General features: G+C 44.8%; 1 protein-coding gene across 1 annotated transcript in view; it reads right to left on the minus strand.

Moving 5' to 3' along the window:
* Positions 1 to 440: 440 nt before the first annotated feature.
* Positions 441 to 16,739, minus strand: part of IGFN1 (immunoglobulin like and fibronectin type III domain containing 1) — a 51,186-nt gene continuing 34,887 nt past the window's right edge. Inside the window, exons 17-21 of the mRNA XM_074977242.1 lie at positions 13,884 to 13,972; positions 12,784 to 12,979; positions 11,069 to 11,368; positions 9,872 to 10,198; positions 441 to 522 (exon numbers count right to left, since the gene is read on the minus strand). Of these exons, the coding sequence (XP_074833343.1) occupies positions 464 to 522; positions 9,872 to 10,198; positions 11,069 to 11,368; positions 12,784 to 12,979; positions 13,884 to 13,972 (971 nt within the window). The 3' untranslated portion in view covers positions 441 to 463. The remainder of the gene's footprint in view (positions 523 to 9,871; positions 10,199 to 11,068; positions 11,369 to 12,783; positions 12,980 to 13,883; positions 13,973 to 16,739) is intronic.

The raw sequence follows: 16,739 nt of genomic DNA on the forward strand, positions 1-16,739 counted from the left end.
GAGAGTATTGCAAATGTCTCCTTCCTACCTTTGAGTACTCAGAAAGGTGCTTACTGTGAGTTCTTGGCGCTTTAACTGAAGGGCGATGGGGATGGATTTAAGAAAGGTTCCCTTTATCCAAAATGTTAACTGGTCATTGAATGGAAGTGGGAAGTTAACAAAACAATTACCAAAAAGTTTTTAAAAGCCTGATTAATAATTCTCCCTCTTTCCTTAACAGCTCCTTTTTTCAAATTTCACCAGGTATGCATTTGATTACAGTCGGAGCCTTCCAGCCTGGGCAACTTGTGAATTGCTTACGTTAAAAAAACCCAAGAAATAAAACCCAACTCTTTTCAGCCTTCCTTGTGCATCATAAAGCACATGACTGATTTTCCCCTTTGCTGATCATCTTCCAAAGCTGTCTTAAAGTTAACCTGGACTATTACTTACCCCTTCTAGACGCCATGAGAATGCGAAGCCCTCAGGCTATTACACTCAGAATGGTCAGTACCATCATTAGCTGTGTTTTACAAACTTGTCCTGGATAATGACAGAAATAGCATGTTTATTATTATTACTTCTGTGCTTCTAAATATTACACTGTGGTTCCGAGAGATGGCTTAGAGGACTGGTCATCAGGATTCCTGGGTTCTCATTCAGTCTATGCTGGTGACTCAGTGTGTGGATTTGGGCCCTTTGTTTCTCCAGTTCAGCCTCTGTGAAAGGGGGATGATGTTATTAATACCCACCTCTCCAAAGTCCCAGTCAGATAAACAGGGCTGTCTAAGTGCAGCGTGTTAATGTTAAACAGTTCAGTATTCCTTCAGGAGTACGTTACGGCTTGTCTGGTAACTAAAGCCTGTTTTACAGTCCACTGATCCGGAAGGGTCATGCCCTGGCTTTCCTCCCATCTGGTCTGTTCATTTAAGAAATGAACTGAAGGTACTGCCCAAACTGAGGGAGGCGGGGAACAAGGGTTATTTCATAAAGCGTGTGCAAGTGAATGCTGCTGTATTTAGTGCATAGACCCAAGCCCTTGTACAAATGGGTAGCCCCTAAAAGCTTGAGGTGTTGGGATGGTAGTTTGGGAACCTCAGTTCTAAAAAGGAAGGATGGCCCAGCAACTAGGACTTAAGCAAGAGACCAGTATTCAAATCCCTACTCTGCCACAGGCTACATGTCTGACCATGGGCAAGTCACTTAGCTTCACTGTGCCTCTGTTGCCCATCTGTAGGATGGGTATAACAACACTGCCCTGCCTCAGTGGATGTTGTGTGGTAAGATACATGAAAGACTGTGTTAGAGGAGAGACCTTTCTCTCTCAGATCAGTACATATCAGTTGCGAGGATTAGGCCTTGTGGAAATCATCTTGTATAAGAAGCCATTTCACGTCCCTTACTTCTGCACGCACACAGGAGCCTGTACTTTCCTTGACCTGTTTGGGAATAGCAGGAAGGATGAGCTCTATGGAATGCGTTAATGAACTGTTTGGAGTTAAGGCTCCAGCTCCCCGGTACCTGTTTCTCTTTGCTGATAACGGTTATTCTTGGAGAAGTGATTTACGATTCTCTAACTAATTGCCTCTGACACTGGGCTTTGTTTGTAGAAGGGTATAAAATACTAGAGTGAGCTGCATCAAGCCGCCTTGCTGGACCTGGTTTTACTAGGGCCCAGTCTGGCTCATCGGTTGCCTTATTGAATTCAATAAAGCTGAATGTTCGCGGCCTAAACACAGAGAAGTCTTGTGCTTCAACAGCCTGAAGACAGAAGGGGAACTTCGTTGTGTTTATGTTAGGACTTTAAATGCATTTTCTGCTTTGATGTTAGTGGAGCTAAAAGGGACTTCCAGTGTCGTCTTTTTCATGCCGTGTAACAACTGCTGACCTGGTTTATTGTTTTGTTTTACTTTGATGTCCAACCTGCTAGAATCTCACAGGCTCTCCAGTAAGCCTGGCTTGTTTTCCCGCAATAACTCAACTATCAGTAGTTTTATAAGTGCAGTCCCCTAAGTTCTGTGGTTGTTTCACTCAGGTCTTTGTTCTGTGGCTGCACATAATGGCAGACACACACCAAGCCCAATCAGACTGTGTCCTTCCCATGGCAAAAAAGAAACCATGAAGGCAATTTGAATACTATTATAATGATCTCTAAGTTTTCCATCTATGAGAAGGACAAATACAGGAACGTTGGGTTTGGCAGACTGGATCAGACATTGAACCCTCCGAATCCAGTATTTTGTCTCTTACTGGCTGGCACCATTCTTACTTCAAAGAAAGACAGATGAATCGAAGAAATATGGTATAACAAGTCCATAAGGGACATTTCTTGCTGACTGCTTCAGATGGTGTCTGGTTTCCACCTTGAAGCATCATATTTTGTCTGTATCTAATTTGTATATATAAATCGGGCATTCCACTTCACAATTCTGCCCATGCCTGATAGGTGTTGAGATACTATAGTTATGGGCAACCTTACAGAATCCTAGAGGGATCTCTTATTCCATCCAGGTTTGGCAGGAATCTCAGCTGGTCTGATATAATGAAGAGGTAGCAATGCAGATACAAAGAAGATGACTGAAGAGTAACAGAGAGGTAGCTGTGTTAGTCTGTATTCCAACAAAACAAACCAGCAGTCATGTAGCACTTCAAAGACTAACAAAATGATTTATTAGGTGATGAGCTTTCATGGGACAGACCCACTTCTTCACATCTATAGAATTTCTAGTCCAGATGCAAAATGGTTGTATAGTATGTGAAATCCACATTCAGAAGCTAGCTGTTGTTTTTATTTTGAAGAGAGAATTCCACTCACGCCATGTGGGTTTTATTATCTCACCTTGACCCAAGGCTGCCATATCTTACATTGCTAATAAAACAAAACATTACCACGGAAATCTCTCATAGAGGGGAAACACTTCAATGACATCAGCCCCAGGCACTTTCCTGGGTGTCATTGGAGCCAGTGATCACCAGTCTCCAGTTCTTGGCTCAATCCTGTTTCCTGTGATCTATCACCTACCAGCAGCTTTATCACAGAGTCAATGATCTCTCTCTCTCACTCTGTGCTTTCATCAGAAACTGTTGTTTTCAGTCCTTCATCCTCCATTCAGTGACCAAATTAGCTAACGAGAGCAGTCTTAATGGAGTCTAATGCAAGATTTCAACCCTTCTAATGACACTGTATTGAAGGTAGTGTAGAGCTTGGGTGGATGTAAAACCCTGATCCTTGCTACTGCAATCTCAAACGACTGCTTACCTCTATCAGTGCTGCCGACTTTGGGGCTGCTTTGTTTTTCTGTAAATAAATATTGTTTTCAGCATGAAGTGTACAGAGAATAATACACAACTTCTATTGCCAACGAAATAAATGCAGAGCTGCTGTTAGCTGACAGATTGGAGCCTTTTGAAAGAAATCTGGGTGTAGCTTGTTATACACCAAAACTATACACCAAACACCAAACAAAAAATATCTGTCTACATCTTAAATGTTTGCCAGGAGAATTGCATTAACATCTCAATCTCAATAGTTCATCCTGGCTTAATGACTTCTTTTCCATGCTAAATGGGATGACTGGGGTTAATCTAATCTAAAATCTACCCTAGCCCTGCTGCTTTGCTTCAGAAGCACCTACTGTTTTCCTCTATCCTTCTTTCCTGCCCCCCTCAGCTCTCCAGATGTGGGATAATGTGCTCCCTTGATGAGGAACAGAACTCAAGGAGCAACTCACGTCCCTGGAAGTCCTCCCTTGGAGGGACAAGAAGCACACCCCTTTGTTACTTCCACTATGACGTTTACAGTCCAACTGCCCAGTTCCTTGGAGGTTTTAAAAAGAAGAGAACAGAACACTGCACAACCGTGTGAGACAGGAAGTCAGAAGTCCAGATTCCTGCAGGTCAGATTTAAGAAGCTTCTCCAGCAAGGTTTCTGCTTTCAAGAGATTTCTAAACCACAGTTCATGAGTAGGCAGACGTGGCCTCTTGTCATTGCAGGATGATATCTCATGCCACGTCCGTGAAAAGTTCACTATCGGCCAATTCTTTAACTACAGTTCTGCCTGCACATTCACCTTCTGCGTCTCTTTGCTTTGGAAGGCCAACTTTGGAAGGCTGCTACACAGAACCATCCAGCTATTCTGAAGATTTTCAAAAACAACAAGAAGTCCTGCGGCACCTTATAGACTAACATATTTTGCAGCATAAGCTTTCATGGGCAAAGACCACTTCATCAGATGCTTATGCTCCAAAATATCTGTTAGTCTATAAAGTGCCACAGGACTTCTTGGGCTGGGTCCACACTACAGAGTTTTGTCGACAGAACTCTGCATTCCCCCCCCCGACAGTATTATCCCTCAAAAATTTGAGGCATAACAATCTCTGGACATAATACTGTCGACAAAAGTGCATCCAGGCAGCCCTGTTTCCAGAGCTGCAATTCCGTTTTCTGGCACCAGAGGGCAGTGCAGACTGGTAGTTCTCTGTTGACAGAGCAAGTTGCGTAGAGATGCAATCCATCGACAGAATGCTGTCAAGCTTTCCCTGTCAACCATAATTTCTGTCGATAGACGCTTCTAGTGCAGACATAGCCTTGTTGTTTTTCAAGATACAGACTAACTCGGCTCCCCCCCTGAAGATTTTGCTGCTCTAAAAGCCTTTTTCTCCCCTACACATGCAGCACAATTCTCAAGACATAGCCAACAGATCAGAAAACGAGACAACCTGACACTGTTAGTTGGTTCTAAAAGTAGGTATGGAACTTTTCTAGGACGATGCCAGTTCTAACTAAAAGCTTTGTCCTTCGGATGGGTGCGCAGCTCTGTCCTCAGGCAGGGCACATTAAAAGGAGGGCTCTAAAAGCGAGAGAAAAAAGAGAGAGAGAACATCAGGCTCCTGAATATTAGAATGATGAAGGCAGGTTGGAAGGCATATGGAAAAGAGCAACTGAAATTGTTAAGGGGCTGGAAGGAATGACTGATGAGAAAAGGTTATCTTATGAAATGGGCCCAGTTCTTCCCTGGTGGAATCTCACTGAGGGAGCTGAATTGTACCAGGTGTTAATTTAACCCAATGTGTACAGATTCCCCTTAGTCATAGTTCAGCCAAACAGGATGACGAGACGGTACGAGCACCTCGGTGTACGTGTAGACTGCAAGCAGGAGGTGTAAGAGAGTCACGCCTAGGCATGCCCACGCTAGCTTTGCTCTTCACCAGCCTTTTTCATGGTGCCTCAACCATGACCACACCAGCTCACTGCAAATGGCAGTGTAGGTCCCCCATCATGGCTGATAGCACAGGCAAGTTGCTCAAGTACACAGCGGCCTGGGCTTGGGCAGCCAGCCTGTGCTGCTCTGAGCACTGCCATGATGTCACTGCTACTCACAGCAAGCCAGCTCCATCAAAGCTACACAGTGTAGTAGACCAAGAGCGGCTGGTATAAGAGGCAAAGGGCGGCAACGCCTCCTGAGTCTTAATGCTCAGTCTTTCCCCTGTTCTGTCCCTGTTCTGAGGGCTCCCCTAGCAGGCTGTTGCAGCAGCAGACTGGTGACTCTTCCCCCGAGTGAGTCTGTTAACTCAAAAGCAAAAAGCCTTCCAGCCTGCCAGGCCTACAGTCATAGCATTGAACCCCTAAAAGAGCCAGTGAGTGGGTAACAAAGCCATATAACAGGCTTGTGCCAACCCTATTTAGTGCCAGAAACAGTTGTGCATTACTGTGTCTGCAGAACCTTTGCTTACAGTTTGCTTTCTATATGTCATTAGTTTGTTGCTGAAGATAATAAAACCACAGCTTTAAAAAATTCCTTGCACAGATTTTTAGATGGACAATATGAATATATGGATTTAGTCTTAACAGTTTGGATTTTGGGACATACAGGCTATGTCTCCGCTAGCCCCAGGATTTTGAAGGGACGTGATAATGGACTTAATCAAAAGATGCTAATGAGGCGCTTCCATGAATATGCAGTTCCTCATTAGCATAATGACGCCCACAGTGCTTCAAAAGGGCCGCTTTCGATCGCCCGCACCTCATCTACATGGGGTCTTTTCGAAAAGGTTATAGGAATAAGGGGATTTCAAAGTGAGCGGGGTCCTTTCAAAAAGGTCCCTGTGTAGACGAGCCGCACGCAATCAAAAGCAGCGCATTCAAAGTGCCATGGCTGCAGTTATGCTAATGAGGCACTGCATATTCATGGCAGCGCCTCATTAGCATCTTTCGGTTAGGTTCATTATCATGCCCCTTTTGAAGTTCTGGGGCTAGTGCAGATATAGCCACAGATTTTAAAAGAAAATTTTTCAAATGACCACCCTTATCTAAAATATACATTTTAATTACGATAGTACAAAAGCTTGCTTCCAAAGTTTTCCTGTTCTTTCTATCCATGTCTCCTCTCCTTTCACCGCCCTGCTGAAGAGAGCCCTTAACAGGACAACATTCTTTTCTTCCAGATAGCTGGGGAAAATAATTGACCTTTCTTTACTTCCGACTATTTGATGAACTAGTTTTAAGGAACTCCTCCACCAAAATCAGTACCTTACTAAGTTGTAAAATCCTCTCTTATGCCTAAAATCTTTGGAAACATATTTTTATCGTAAACATATTATGAAATTTCATAAACACATCTATTGTTATGGGGATTTCACACAATAAATTATTGTTCTCTTTTTACCTAAAAGCAATGAACTTTGTCATAAACAAAATAAGCTGCTCTGACTGATTAATTTAAAATAACATCTTTGTTTCAGTATGTTAAATATCCAGTAATCTGGAATGGTTACTTCATGAAGGCTTAAGAGTACACTTAAAATATAAAGTCAGTTTAGAAATACAGATTAAGAAAATGTGAAACAGAGAAGAGCTACATCATGTATTCCATAATACTTAAAATTGTATTCAGCAGGACAACTGACTTGCTCTTATTAAAGACTTTGCAAATAAATCTGTGACAAACAAATGAAAAACCTGTGAGTGACATTTTTATCCCCAAAGACAGTGCTTTTCATTGGGTGCCTTCTGCACGTCAAGTTTTCACAATCTGGCATTCAGTGGAAAACATGTCCCATTTTCTTTAGAAAGAAATTTTAGAAGAGTGGGGTTTTGTTTTTCAAATATTTGCTACATCGGGTTCAGGAATTTGGCTGCAAGGGGTGAGCAGAGAGTGTGAGGGAAGAGAAGAGGGAGACCGTGGTGGGTGTGGAGGGTGGGTGGGGCAGAGTGGGGTTAGAGCCTGCACGTGGCAGGGCCACAGTATAGGGAGCTTGCCCCCCCCCAGGCAGCAGCTTCACACATGGTCCGTAACACAGACATACCCAAAAAGGAAGAGGCAGATGTGGGGTGGCACTGCGAGTTAGCAGAAGTAACAGGATGAAATCAACGAAGAGAACATTTAGGCTGAATATGAGTGAGCTCTGGTGGGCGTCGGCACAGTCTCCTAATTCCAGTGGTGTGAAATCAACGAGGGGCATTTACAGTTAACTGGAACATATACTGTAGAGAACAACCCTGTGTTGGAGCGTGGCCTAGTTGTTACCTAACTGATCGTGTCATCTCCAGTTCTTCAGTCCTATAATTTTTCTGTGACAAACTATGTCCAGGGAGTACAGGTAGGGTCTGAACAAAGGCTCACTTGATGTTCGATCTTCTTCATCTTCAATATACTAAATCTGTGGCAGAGTGAAAGGTAACAGAAGGTCTATTTAATCTCTACTCTAAATAGTGGAGTTGCACCAGAGAGGAATTGGTCAGCCTGTCCATATAGACAAGACTGGAATTTAGAAGGCTTTCCCAGTTGGTATTACGTGTCCAATTCAGGATTTCTCTGCGGCTAATTGCAAATAGCCTGAAGGCTGCATGAGTGTTAGAAGGTGGTAGAAGATCCAATGATCAACCTAGCCTCCAAATTTTCTTATTTATTTTGTGGAGTACTGCTATCGCAGCTGAGATGTTGAATATGTTTTGCAGAAGTAAAACAAAAGTGTCTCTCTAGAGATTTCTGGAAGTAAAGTTTCTCTTGAGATACTAATTTACCCTGCAACTGGGGCACATGGCCTGAATGTATCATGCTGCAAATATGCAATTATGACCTGAGATAATTTCATGCCTCGTATGAGTTGTAGAATCATGCTTTATTCCACATTCATGTTCTGTTTCATGTTCCATGAGCTATTATTCCCAGTGGGCCATACATATCCTGAGAACTTTTCATTCATTCATTCACCTCTGATTTCAGTAAGAACTCTGCCTGAGTTCACACTGAGTTAGAAACTGAGTTATGTGTGCTCCTTTTCCTACCCACATATAATCATGGCCACATCACACCCATTCTCAAACAACTCCATTGGCTTTCATTTCTGATTTGTATCCTCAATTATCCCTCTTGAGAAACTTTCTCCAGTCTACTCCATGTCCTGTCCTCTCTGTATTTGCCTTCTCATTTGCTTTGTTCATCTAATCCCAGCTTTCTCTCGATTGTATCTCCCAATGTCAATGTGGTCGTCACAAGAGTTTTCTCTCCTGCAGCTTCTGCCGTCTCACAGAGGTTCTATGTGATGCCACCTCATCAGATCAAAACTGGATGTGTTTTTCTAAAAGATCTGCTGTAGCCCAGCCAGAAGTTATGGGCTCAGTTCAGGGATTGGCGGCTCTGTAATGACCTGTGTTGTGAAGAAGATCAGATCAGATAATCATAATGGCCTCTTCTAGCCTTGAAATCTGTGAATCACCATCTATTCTCCAGTCTTAGCTGAAAGCCTGTCTCCTCTGCCTCTGCTTAATTTCTGTTGCCTTCTGTCACTCTTGGTGGTTGTAGATTTATTCTTATTCTCAGTAAAGCACTCTGGGTAAACTTTAACAGTATTAAGTTTGCAGATGATACCAAGCTGGGAGGGGTTGCAACTGCTTTGGAGGATAGGGTCAAAATTCAAAATGATCTGGATGAACTGGAGAAATGATCTGGGGTAAACAGGATGAAGTTTAATAAGGACAAATGCAAAGTGCTCTACTTAGGAAGGAATAATCAGTTTCACACATACAGAATGGGAAGCGACTGTCTAGGAAGGAGTATGGCAGAAAGGGATCTAGAGGTTATAGTGGACCACAAGTGAAATATGAGTCAACAGTGTGATGCTGTTTCAAAAAAAGCAAACATGATTCTGGGATGCATTAACAGGTGTGTTGTGAACAAGATACAAGAAGTCATTCTTCCGCTCTACTCTGCACTGGTTAGGCCCCAGTTGGAGTATTGTGTCCAGTTTTGGGCACTGCATTTCAAGAAAGACGTGGAGAAATTGGAAAGGGTCCAGAAAAGAGCAACAAGAACGATCAAAGCTGTAGAGAACATGACTTATGAAGAAAGGCTGAAAGAATTGGGCTTGTTTAGTTTGGAAAAAAGAAAATTGAGGGGGGACGTGATAGCAGTTTCCAGGTATCTAAAAGGGTGTCATAAGGAGGAGGGAGAAAACTTGTTCTTCTTGGCCTTTGAGGATAGAACAAGAAGCAATGGGCTTAAACTGCAGCAAGGTAGGTGTAGGTTGGACAGTAGGAAAAAGTTCCTAGCTGTCAGGTTGGTCAAACACTGGAATAAATTGCCAAGGGAGGTTCTGGAATCTCCATCTCTGGCGATATTTAAGAACAGGTTAGATAAGTGTAGCAGGGATGGTCTAGACTGTACTTGGTCCGGCCATGAGGGCAGGGGCTGGACATGATGACCTCTCAAGGTCCCTTCCAGTCCTAGCATTCTATGTTTCTATGATTAAATGAAGTTGTATTGAATTGATAAATCATGCCTTTTTGTTTTCCTAACCTCTGTGCAAAACAGTATCTCTAATTTGACATTATCTCTATTCTGAGACACAGAGAGACTAAGAGACTTGACAAATGTCACACTAACATCATTACCTTTTATGATGAGCATGGCTTTGCTGGCCACATGGCCCAATTCATTGGTGGCCTCCACCTTGTACTCTCCTTCGTCTCTTTTTGTGACAGCTGGGATCACTAGGCAGCAGACACCGAAGTCATTTGTGCTGAAGAAGGTGGGATCTTCGGAGAGATTCCTACCATCCTTGTACCAGGTGATCTTCGGTTTTGGGTAGCCACTTACTGCACAGCTCATGCAGCAATCAAATGCTGGGGTCACCACGTGGGGCTTCAATTGGACGAGGAATCTTGGGGGCACATTTTGATTCACCCTCCTGTATTTGGGCAATCTGACTTTAAATTTATCTATAAAAAACATAAATAGGCACTGAGGGATAGCACCACGGGGCTAAAAGCTGGAGCAAGACGCAGCCTTCTCCCATAGCACTTAATAATTGCATTTGTCGTTCAACATGCAAAATTGCCACGGCCTGGCTCCTGGGTTCCTGGCTCCTGTGACTTGCCATGCAGTCCCCTATGTGTAGGGCCCTGGCTTTTTCTGCTGCATAATGTCCCCAGTTACTGTTTGTTACTGGGAGTTCCTTTATCTAAGCATTGAGACTCAACAAAAGCTCTTTATCCAGTCTGTGTTACATGCAGTACCCAAAAGTCCTCTCCAAGAATGCAATGGGCTCAATGTAAAGCTTGACCTGTGTTCTGTAGGGGGAGTTTGCTCTTAGGTTTTCTAAAGTCAAAGCAGGAATCTGGAGGGGATCATCAGGTCCTTGCCATATGGACAAGGTCATGACTCCTTCAAGAGATTGTGAGAATTACATAAGTATGAGTCTAGCCCCTGCAGGTCACCTGGTCCTTCCCAACTCCCACAGGTTGGATTCTGTGGCTTCTTCTTAAAATTCCCAAGTCCTCAACATTCAGGTGAGAGTCCTTTGCCTCTGTAAAACTCATCTAACCTCAGAGTTTGCTAGGAATTAATTCTCTTGGCAGCTCTAATACATATGAGTAATATGAGCAAGTATATTGGCAGCAACAGAGAAGCCCAGCTTCACTGTTCCCGCTGATTTGTTAATAATCATATCCAGCAGGGGACATTCTTCCTTGCCTAACAGTATTTCTTGGGATATCTCAATGGGCCCTTATCTGGGAAGACAGCATACAGATGGTGAGTGGGACACACCCAATAACACAGGTAATAGATTTTTTTAAAAGCCTTTTTACCCTTTTCCTTTGGAATGATCCAGGGCTGCACAGTTTCTGATGGATCACTGGTTCCCATGTAATTTTTGGCCACAACCCTGAAGTAATACCCTTGGCCAGGGATAAGTTTGGTGATGGTAAACTTGTTGGTGTAGATCAGGTCGCCCACCACTTGCCATGAGCCCTTGCTGGAGTCACTTTTCATGACCACGTAGTACAGGTTACTTTCCCACTTCTCTGTCGGTGAAGGCCCCCACATCACAGTCACTGAGTTGAGGACTTTTTCTTGAAGATGAATAGGGCCGGGGGATTGTGGGATATCTGTAAAGTGAAGACAAATAACATGGAGGCAGTAGAGAAAGTCCTAAGTTTAGGAACATTATAACAATTCTGAAGCCTATTAACATCATGGTGGTCAGCTGTACTTGACCATCGTTGTTGTAATGAGAGGCTTCGTGTAAGGCTAACGGCCGAGGACAACAGTCGATGCTCTGTTAACACATAGCAAAGCTAAAGGCTGCAAGCCTGAACAACAGTAGGTTAAAGCAAAAACTGGAATAGGTAGATTCTGCCCACAGGAATGCAGCAAGAGACAGCGCTGATAAGTCACAGGGCTGAAAAGCACCCAGAGTCAGGCACTTAGTGATACACAAACACATCCTGCTTAGTACCACGCGCTCCCCATCCCCTCCTCCACAGATAACAGCTCAGCACCAGGTACATTCCCACCCACGTTCAGGAATAGGTCGTCACGACAGCACAATGGATAGTGTTATTTTGATGGTACCATCATTACCCCCCAAATTAATGGGTAGATCTAGTTACATTAGGGGGTGTCAATGTATTGCAATACCTGGATTCGTAACTTGTTTATACCTGTGTATAAAAGTGTGTGTAACGGGCTGTGTCGAGTGACCTAGGGGATGACGGAGCCCCCTTGCCATCAACTGAGCCGCATCCATTGTCACGGCGTATGCATGTACCAATGTAAACTGTTGAGTCATACTGGAGACTCATGACGGTGTTGGAGACCAGACGTCAACGACACTAAACCTGGCTCCAGCACCTTCATACCTCGCTTGATTTGTGGCTTTTGGGGGCTCTCCAAGGTCGGCAGTGCTGGCTAACTGCGGAGTCTGCACTGCTGTCCAAAGGGAGCAAACGCCCGCGGCTGAAGTGATTAACATCAAAGGGAGCAGACTGGACGTCTGAGCACCGGTAGTGAGAGATGAACTCTGATCTGATTGCTCCAAATGTACAGGCCCTTCCACTTAGATTAAGGGAAATTCCATGAACTGGACTGGGACTAGTGTCACAACTCTTTCCCCTCTTAATAAAGCAGGTGACAGGTTCTTACGACTGGATGCAGGTACTTTGTTCTGTTTGCTAACTGACATTCTCAGAGCCCTGTCACAGACTGGCACACCTGCCTGTCACAAAATAGAACATGGTATCCACGTCCACCAGAAGCCACCATGGACTATCCAAGGTGGCCCTCTGATAGCATATGGCTCACCCTCTGGCTGGGTGATGGATTGTAATTTAAATCAATGAGGGACAATATTCCATAGGCCTGCCCTAGACTTTACCCCCTGGCCTTTGGACGGCCATCTCATGAAAGACTGCATTCACTAGCCCCTTGTCCACGGTGCAAAACTCACAGCTCTCTACTCAGTCCTGGAGTGGCTCCTTCCCCTCAGTATTTTGTTCTCCACCAAATCTGCTGTGAATGTTACCTGCAACGTGGACTTGGAAGCTGAAAGATTCTTTTTTCCTCCAGTCGTTTTGGAGTATGATGGTGTAGAGCCCACTGTCAGAAAACTCAGCTGATGGAATCAGGAGTTGGCTGAGGCCATCTCTGGTGCTCACCATGGCCCTGCTGGGTAGAGGAAGCCCATCCTTTAGCCAAATCACCTCCGGAGTTGGGGTTCCCTACAACAGAGCAACACTAGTTACAAATCAATCTGCATTTCTTTAGTATTTGTATCTCGTGCACCCATAGCTCCTTCAGTTTGTCCTCAAATGTTTCCTTAGCTCTAATTTGTTTCTTTGCCTCAAATCTAAGGCCAGTGGTGTGTTCCCTGAGCTGTTTCAGTATAACTGAGTTGCACAATATATGTTAGCACCACAGTTGTATTTGACAGATGGCAAAAGTAATCCCATTAAAAGCGCCTGCTGCTTTTTGGAGGGAAGAAGCCTCCTGAAAGGACAATCATTCCATTTTTCCTTCTGATCTCCCTCCCTCTAATGTCACACTGCAGTGACTTTCTTTCGGTCTGAGCTGGATGTATCTCCCTGTAGAGGTTGTCAGTACCACCTTGAGATCATCCAAAAGCTTTGCTCCCTCCTCTTCACTAGGGACCAAACACCAGGCCTTCGTCCATAGTGCTCCCAGCTTCTGCCAACTTGCAAGAGTAAGAAGCTATATCTTAGAATTAAATCTGTGCCTCTTAAATGACATGACCAAGGGGCACCACTGCTCTTGCTGCTTATTTGGATGAACATACTCAGTAGGGCTTTTTCAAATCTACTTTCAGCCTTCACAAGGAAACCAAGAGATGGGTGGAAGGGAGTGATCAGTTGACACATCAAAGTGTGAGAACTTGGGTGTTAATGTTTTGCACATCTGAACTTTACAACTTCTCTGCCCCATGATGGGACTCATTGCTTTCCCAGTTGAACAGATGGGGAATGGATGCAAACCAATTAGAAAACTTGCCCAAGGTCACGTGAAAATTCGGCGTGAGACTCAAAAACAGAACCTCAGTTATTGTACTTATTTACGGCCACATGGAATTGCAGGAAAGGCATTTCACAAACAGGTCTCAGTGCTTACTTCAAAGGGAATGTGTACTCGGATGCAACCTCCCACTTTTATATTCATGAAGTTTTTCAGAGTGGCATCTCTTAGGAACTTGGGACTAACTGGAATGTAAAAAATAACACATATAATTAAAAGCCACATCTTGTGACAAGTTGCTACAGATTTTACCCCCATCATAGCATATCCAGGATATGAACATTCTTGCCTCCAACTGGCTGCTGACATATTATCCGAGTGACAAAGTGTCCAAGAACTCACTGAGCAGAACCTTTCTGTATTTACATAGTGCTGATAACTTGAGAGAGGGAAATACTGCAAAAAAAGGTATTCACCGCCATTTGAATAGAAACTTTGAACTCTTAATGGCATCTGCGACACCTCCCGCTTGCTTTTCACAATCATGTGAATAAGCTTTTGTTCACAGAGACGTTTGTGGAAAAGAAGCTAAAACACGCGTTGTTTTGTCTGTTCACAAGAGCATTGACTTCGGACCATCTGGACAGCTCTTTGAGGGCTTGGGACTTGGCCAGTTAGCCAAAATGGTATCATGCCATTTCAGCATCCAACACAGTGAAAATAGGGCATTAGAAATAGCAAATAGTCAAAGCAACAGCCACAAAAACTAAGTTTTGAGTGACCTGCTCCTCATGCTTGTTCACTATGTAATGCTGTTGTAAAATTTCAAACAGCCAACAAGTTCATACAAAATCAAAGCCAGGTTGCAGACAATTTGGTGGCAGTTACACTTGTGACTTTTGCCAGCAAAACCCTGGTTTTGTTGACAAAACCGGTGGAGCGTCCACACACAAAATGGGATTTGCTGGCAGTATCTTGACAAAACCCAACACGCTCGCTGACAACCTTCTGCCTCTCCCAGCTGAGGAACGCTGGGTCCACACAGAGCCGCTCTGCCAGAAGCTCCATGGTAAGGACTAGCCTTGCAATTGCAAATGGCTGCTCCTTAGCATGGTCCCACAGCTCATTAGCATAGCCACGCGATATCTCGCTCTTGGCAGAGGGGGGTGCTGGCAGTAAAGAGGCCGTGTGGATGTGCCCCTGCCGGCAAAAAGCCCCTCTGTCATCAGCCCCTTATGCCTGAAAAAATTATGCCACAGGTCCATGCTAATGAGCAGCCATTTGAAATTGTGCGGCTGCTCATTAGCATGGAGCTGCTGGGAGAGCACCTTTTGTCGACAGGTTCTGTCGATAAACCAGCTGTGTAGATGCTCTGGGGTTCCTTCTCTCGACAGACAGGGCATCCAGAACAATGGGCAGCCCTGTCCACTGTGCTTCCAGCTGCCTGTTTTGTCGAGAGAGCAGCAGGGCAGTCCGGCCACTCTATCGACAGAGCGGAGCACTCGTCTGATTGGCTTTTGTGTGCAGCTGCACTCTCTCGACAGAATTTTTGTGGGGAAATCTCTTGCAATGGTGACTTCTGTCGACAGAGCGCTGTACTGTAACCGTAGGCCTTATGAACAGAAAATAAGTGAGTGCCACTGATTATATCATCTGCAGCCCTCCTGAACGTGTAACCCCATAACTGTCTCTGCAGCATAGTAGCATCCTTCAGTGTACGTAGACTATGGATCGCACCCTTCGTAGTTCCATTTGGGATCATCATTTGCAGCATCGACTGTGACTGTGAAGGCCCACATGAGAGTGACAGTCCTTGTTGCATGTATAATGGGTGTTTGCCTGGTGCTCAAATTTCAGTCACTTGTCAGGTTTGGGAACCTTAAGCCTCACGCACCCAGTGAGGCAGGTGAACTGTGGCGGGACAGTACCCTACTGGCTGGGGGCTGCCCAGCTTGAGGCGGGCGGTGACTGTCCAGTGAGATGCGACGATCTCTCCCACTGTCGAAGACAACCCCCAGCACTCGTTCTCCATGCTAATCGAGCAAGAGGTTATAACCGGTATCTGTTACCTCCAGTGTTGGTTCAATGCTGTTAAGCGATACTGGAGTACCTCTCCAGGCGCGAGCCTCGGCAATTTTTTTTTTGGGACCCTGGGCTGCCCAGACGCCAGTGTCCCCCTCTCGGCTTTACTGATATAGTCCAAAGGAGAGGATCACCTCTACGTCTGGTACCAGCTCAGCTGCAGGAGTTGCCGAGTCAAAGCCAGAAGTTGGCACAGAACCACCTTAGGACTCCCCTCCGGATTTTCTGTCAGGGTTTACTCCCTGAGCCTTGCTCCTTCCCAGGATAACCCACAAGGCAGTGGGGCATGCAGCAGGAGGGAGGGAAGTTGCTACTCAAGTAAGTTCCCCTGTCTCCTAGTGTGGCAAAGGGGTCACTCTCAAACCACACGTGTTAGGGTATTAGACTAAGTCACAGAATCATTTTGAATTGCTCGAGTCCATTACCTCAGGAGTGAACACCTCCACTCCCCTTTCATCTGGGTCATTATTCTCCCATTTACTGTTCATATTGTGAGGGCACAGCTGAGAGCAGGGCTTGATTGCTCTAGGCGCTGCACATACACAGGCACCCTGTCCTGAGAGCTTTGCTGTCTAGACAAGTCAGGTGGTGGAGGGAGGGGAAAGAGGTGCAAAGAACCAAGATGATTTACAGCAACTTAACGGCAGAGATGGAAGAAGAGCCTAGGCCCCCTGACTTCTAGCCATGGTCCATCTGCTCTAATGTCCCAGCTTGGCGGAGGCCAGTGGTTGACAACTCAGATAACAGTGAAAAACCTCCATTATCTGACCAATGCTGAACACAAGGTGAAAAATGTCACACCCTGTGAGATGTAATTAAGCCAGCCTAAGTCTGGTGTAGACACCTGTTGCAGACACTGTTAAGTCAATGGAAGAATTCTTCTGACTGTCTCTCAGCAAGGTGTTCTTACTACAGCAAAGAAAAAACTCC

Source organism: Carettochelys insculpta, chromosome 26, assembly GCF_033958435.1.
Source record: "Carettochelys insculpta isolate YL-2023 chromosome 26, ASM3395843v1, whole genome shotgun sequence".
Classification (NCBI taxonomy): domain Eukaryota; kingdom Metazoa; phylum Chordata; order Testudines; family Carettochelyidae; genus Carettochelys; species Carettochelys insculpta.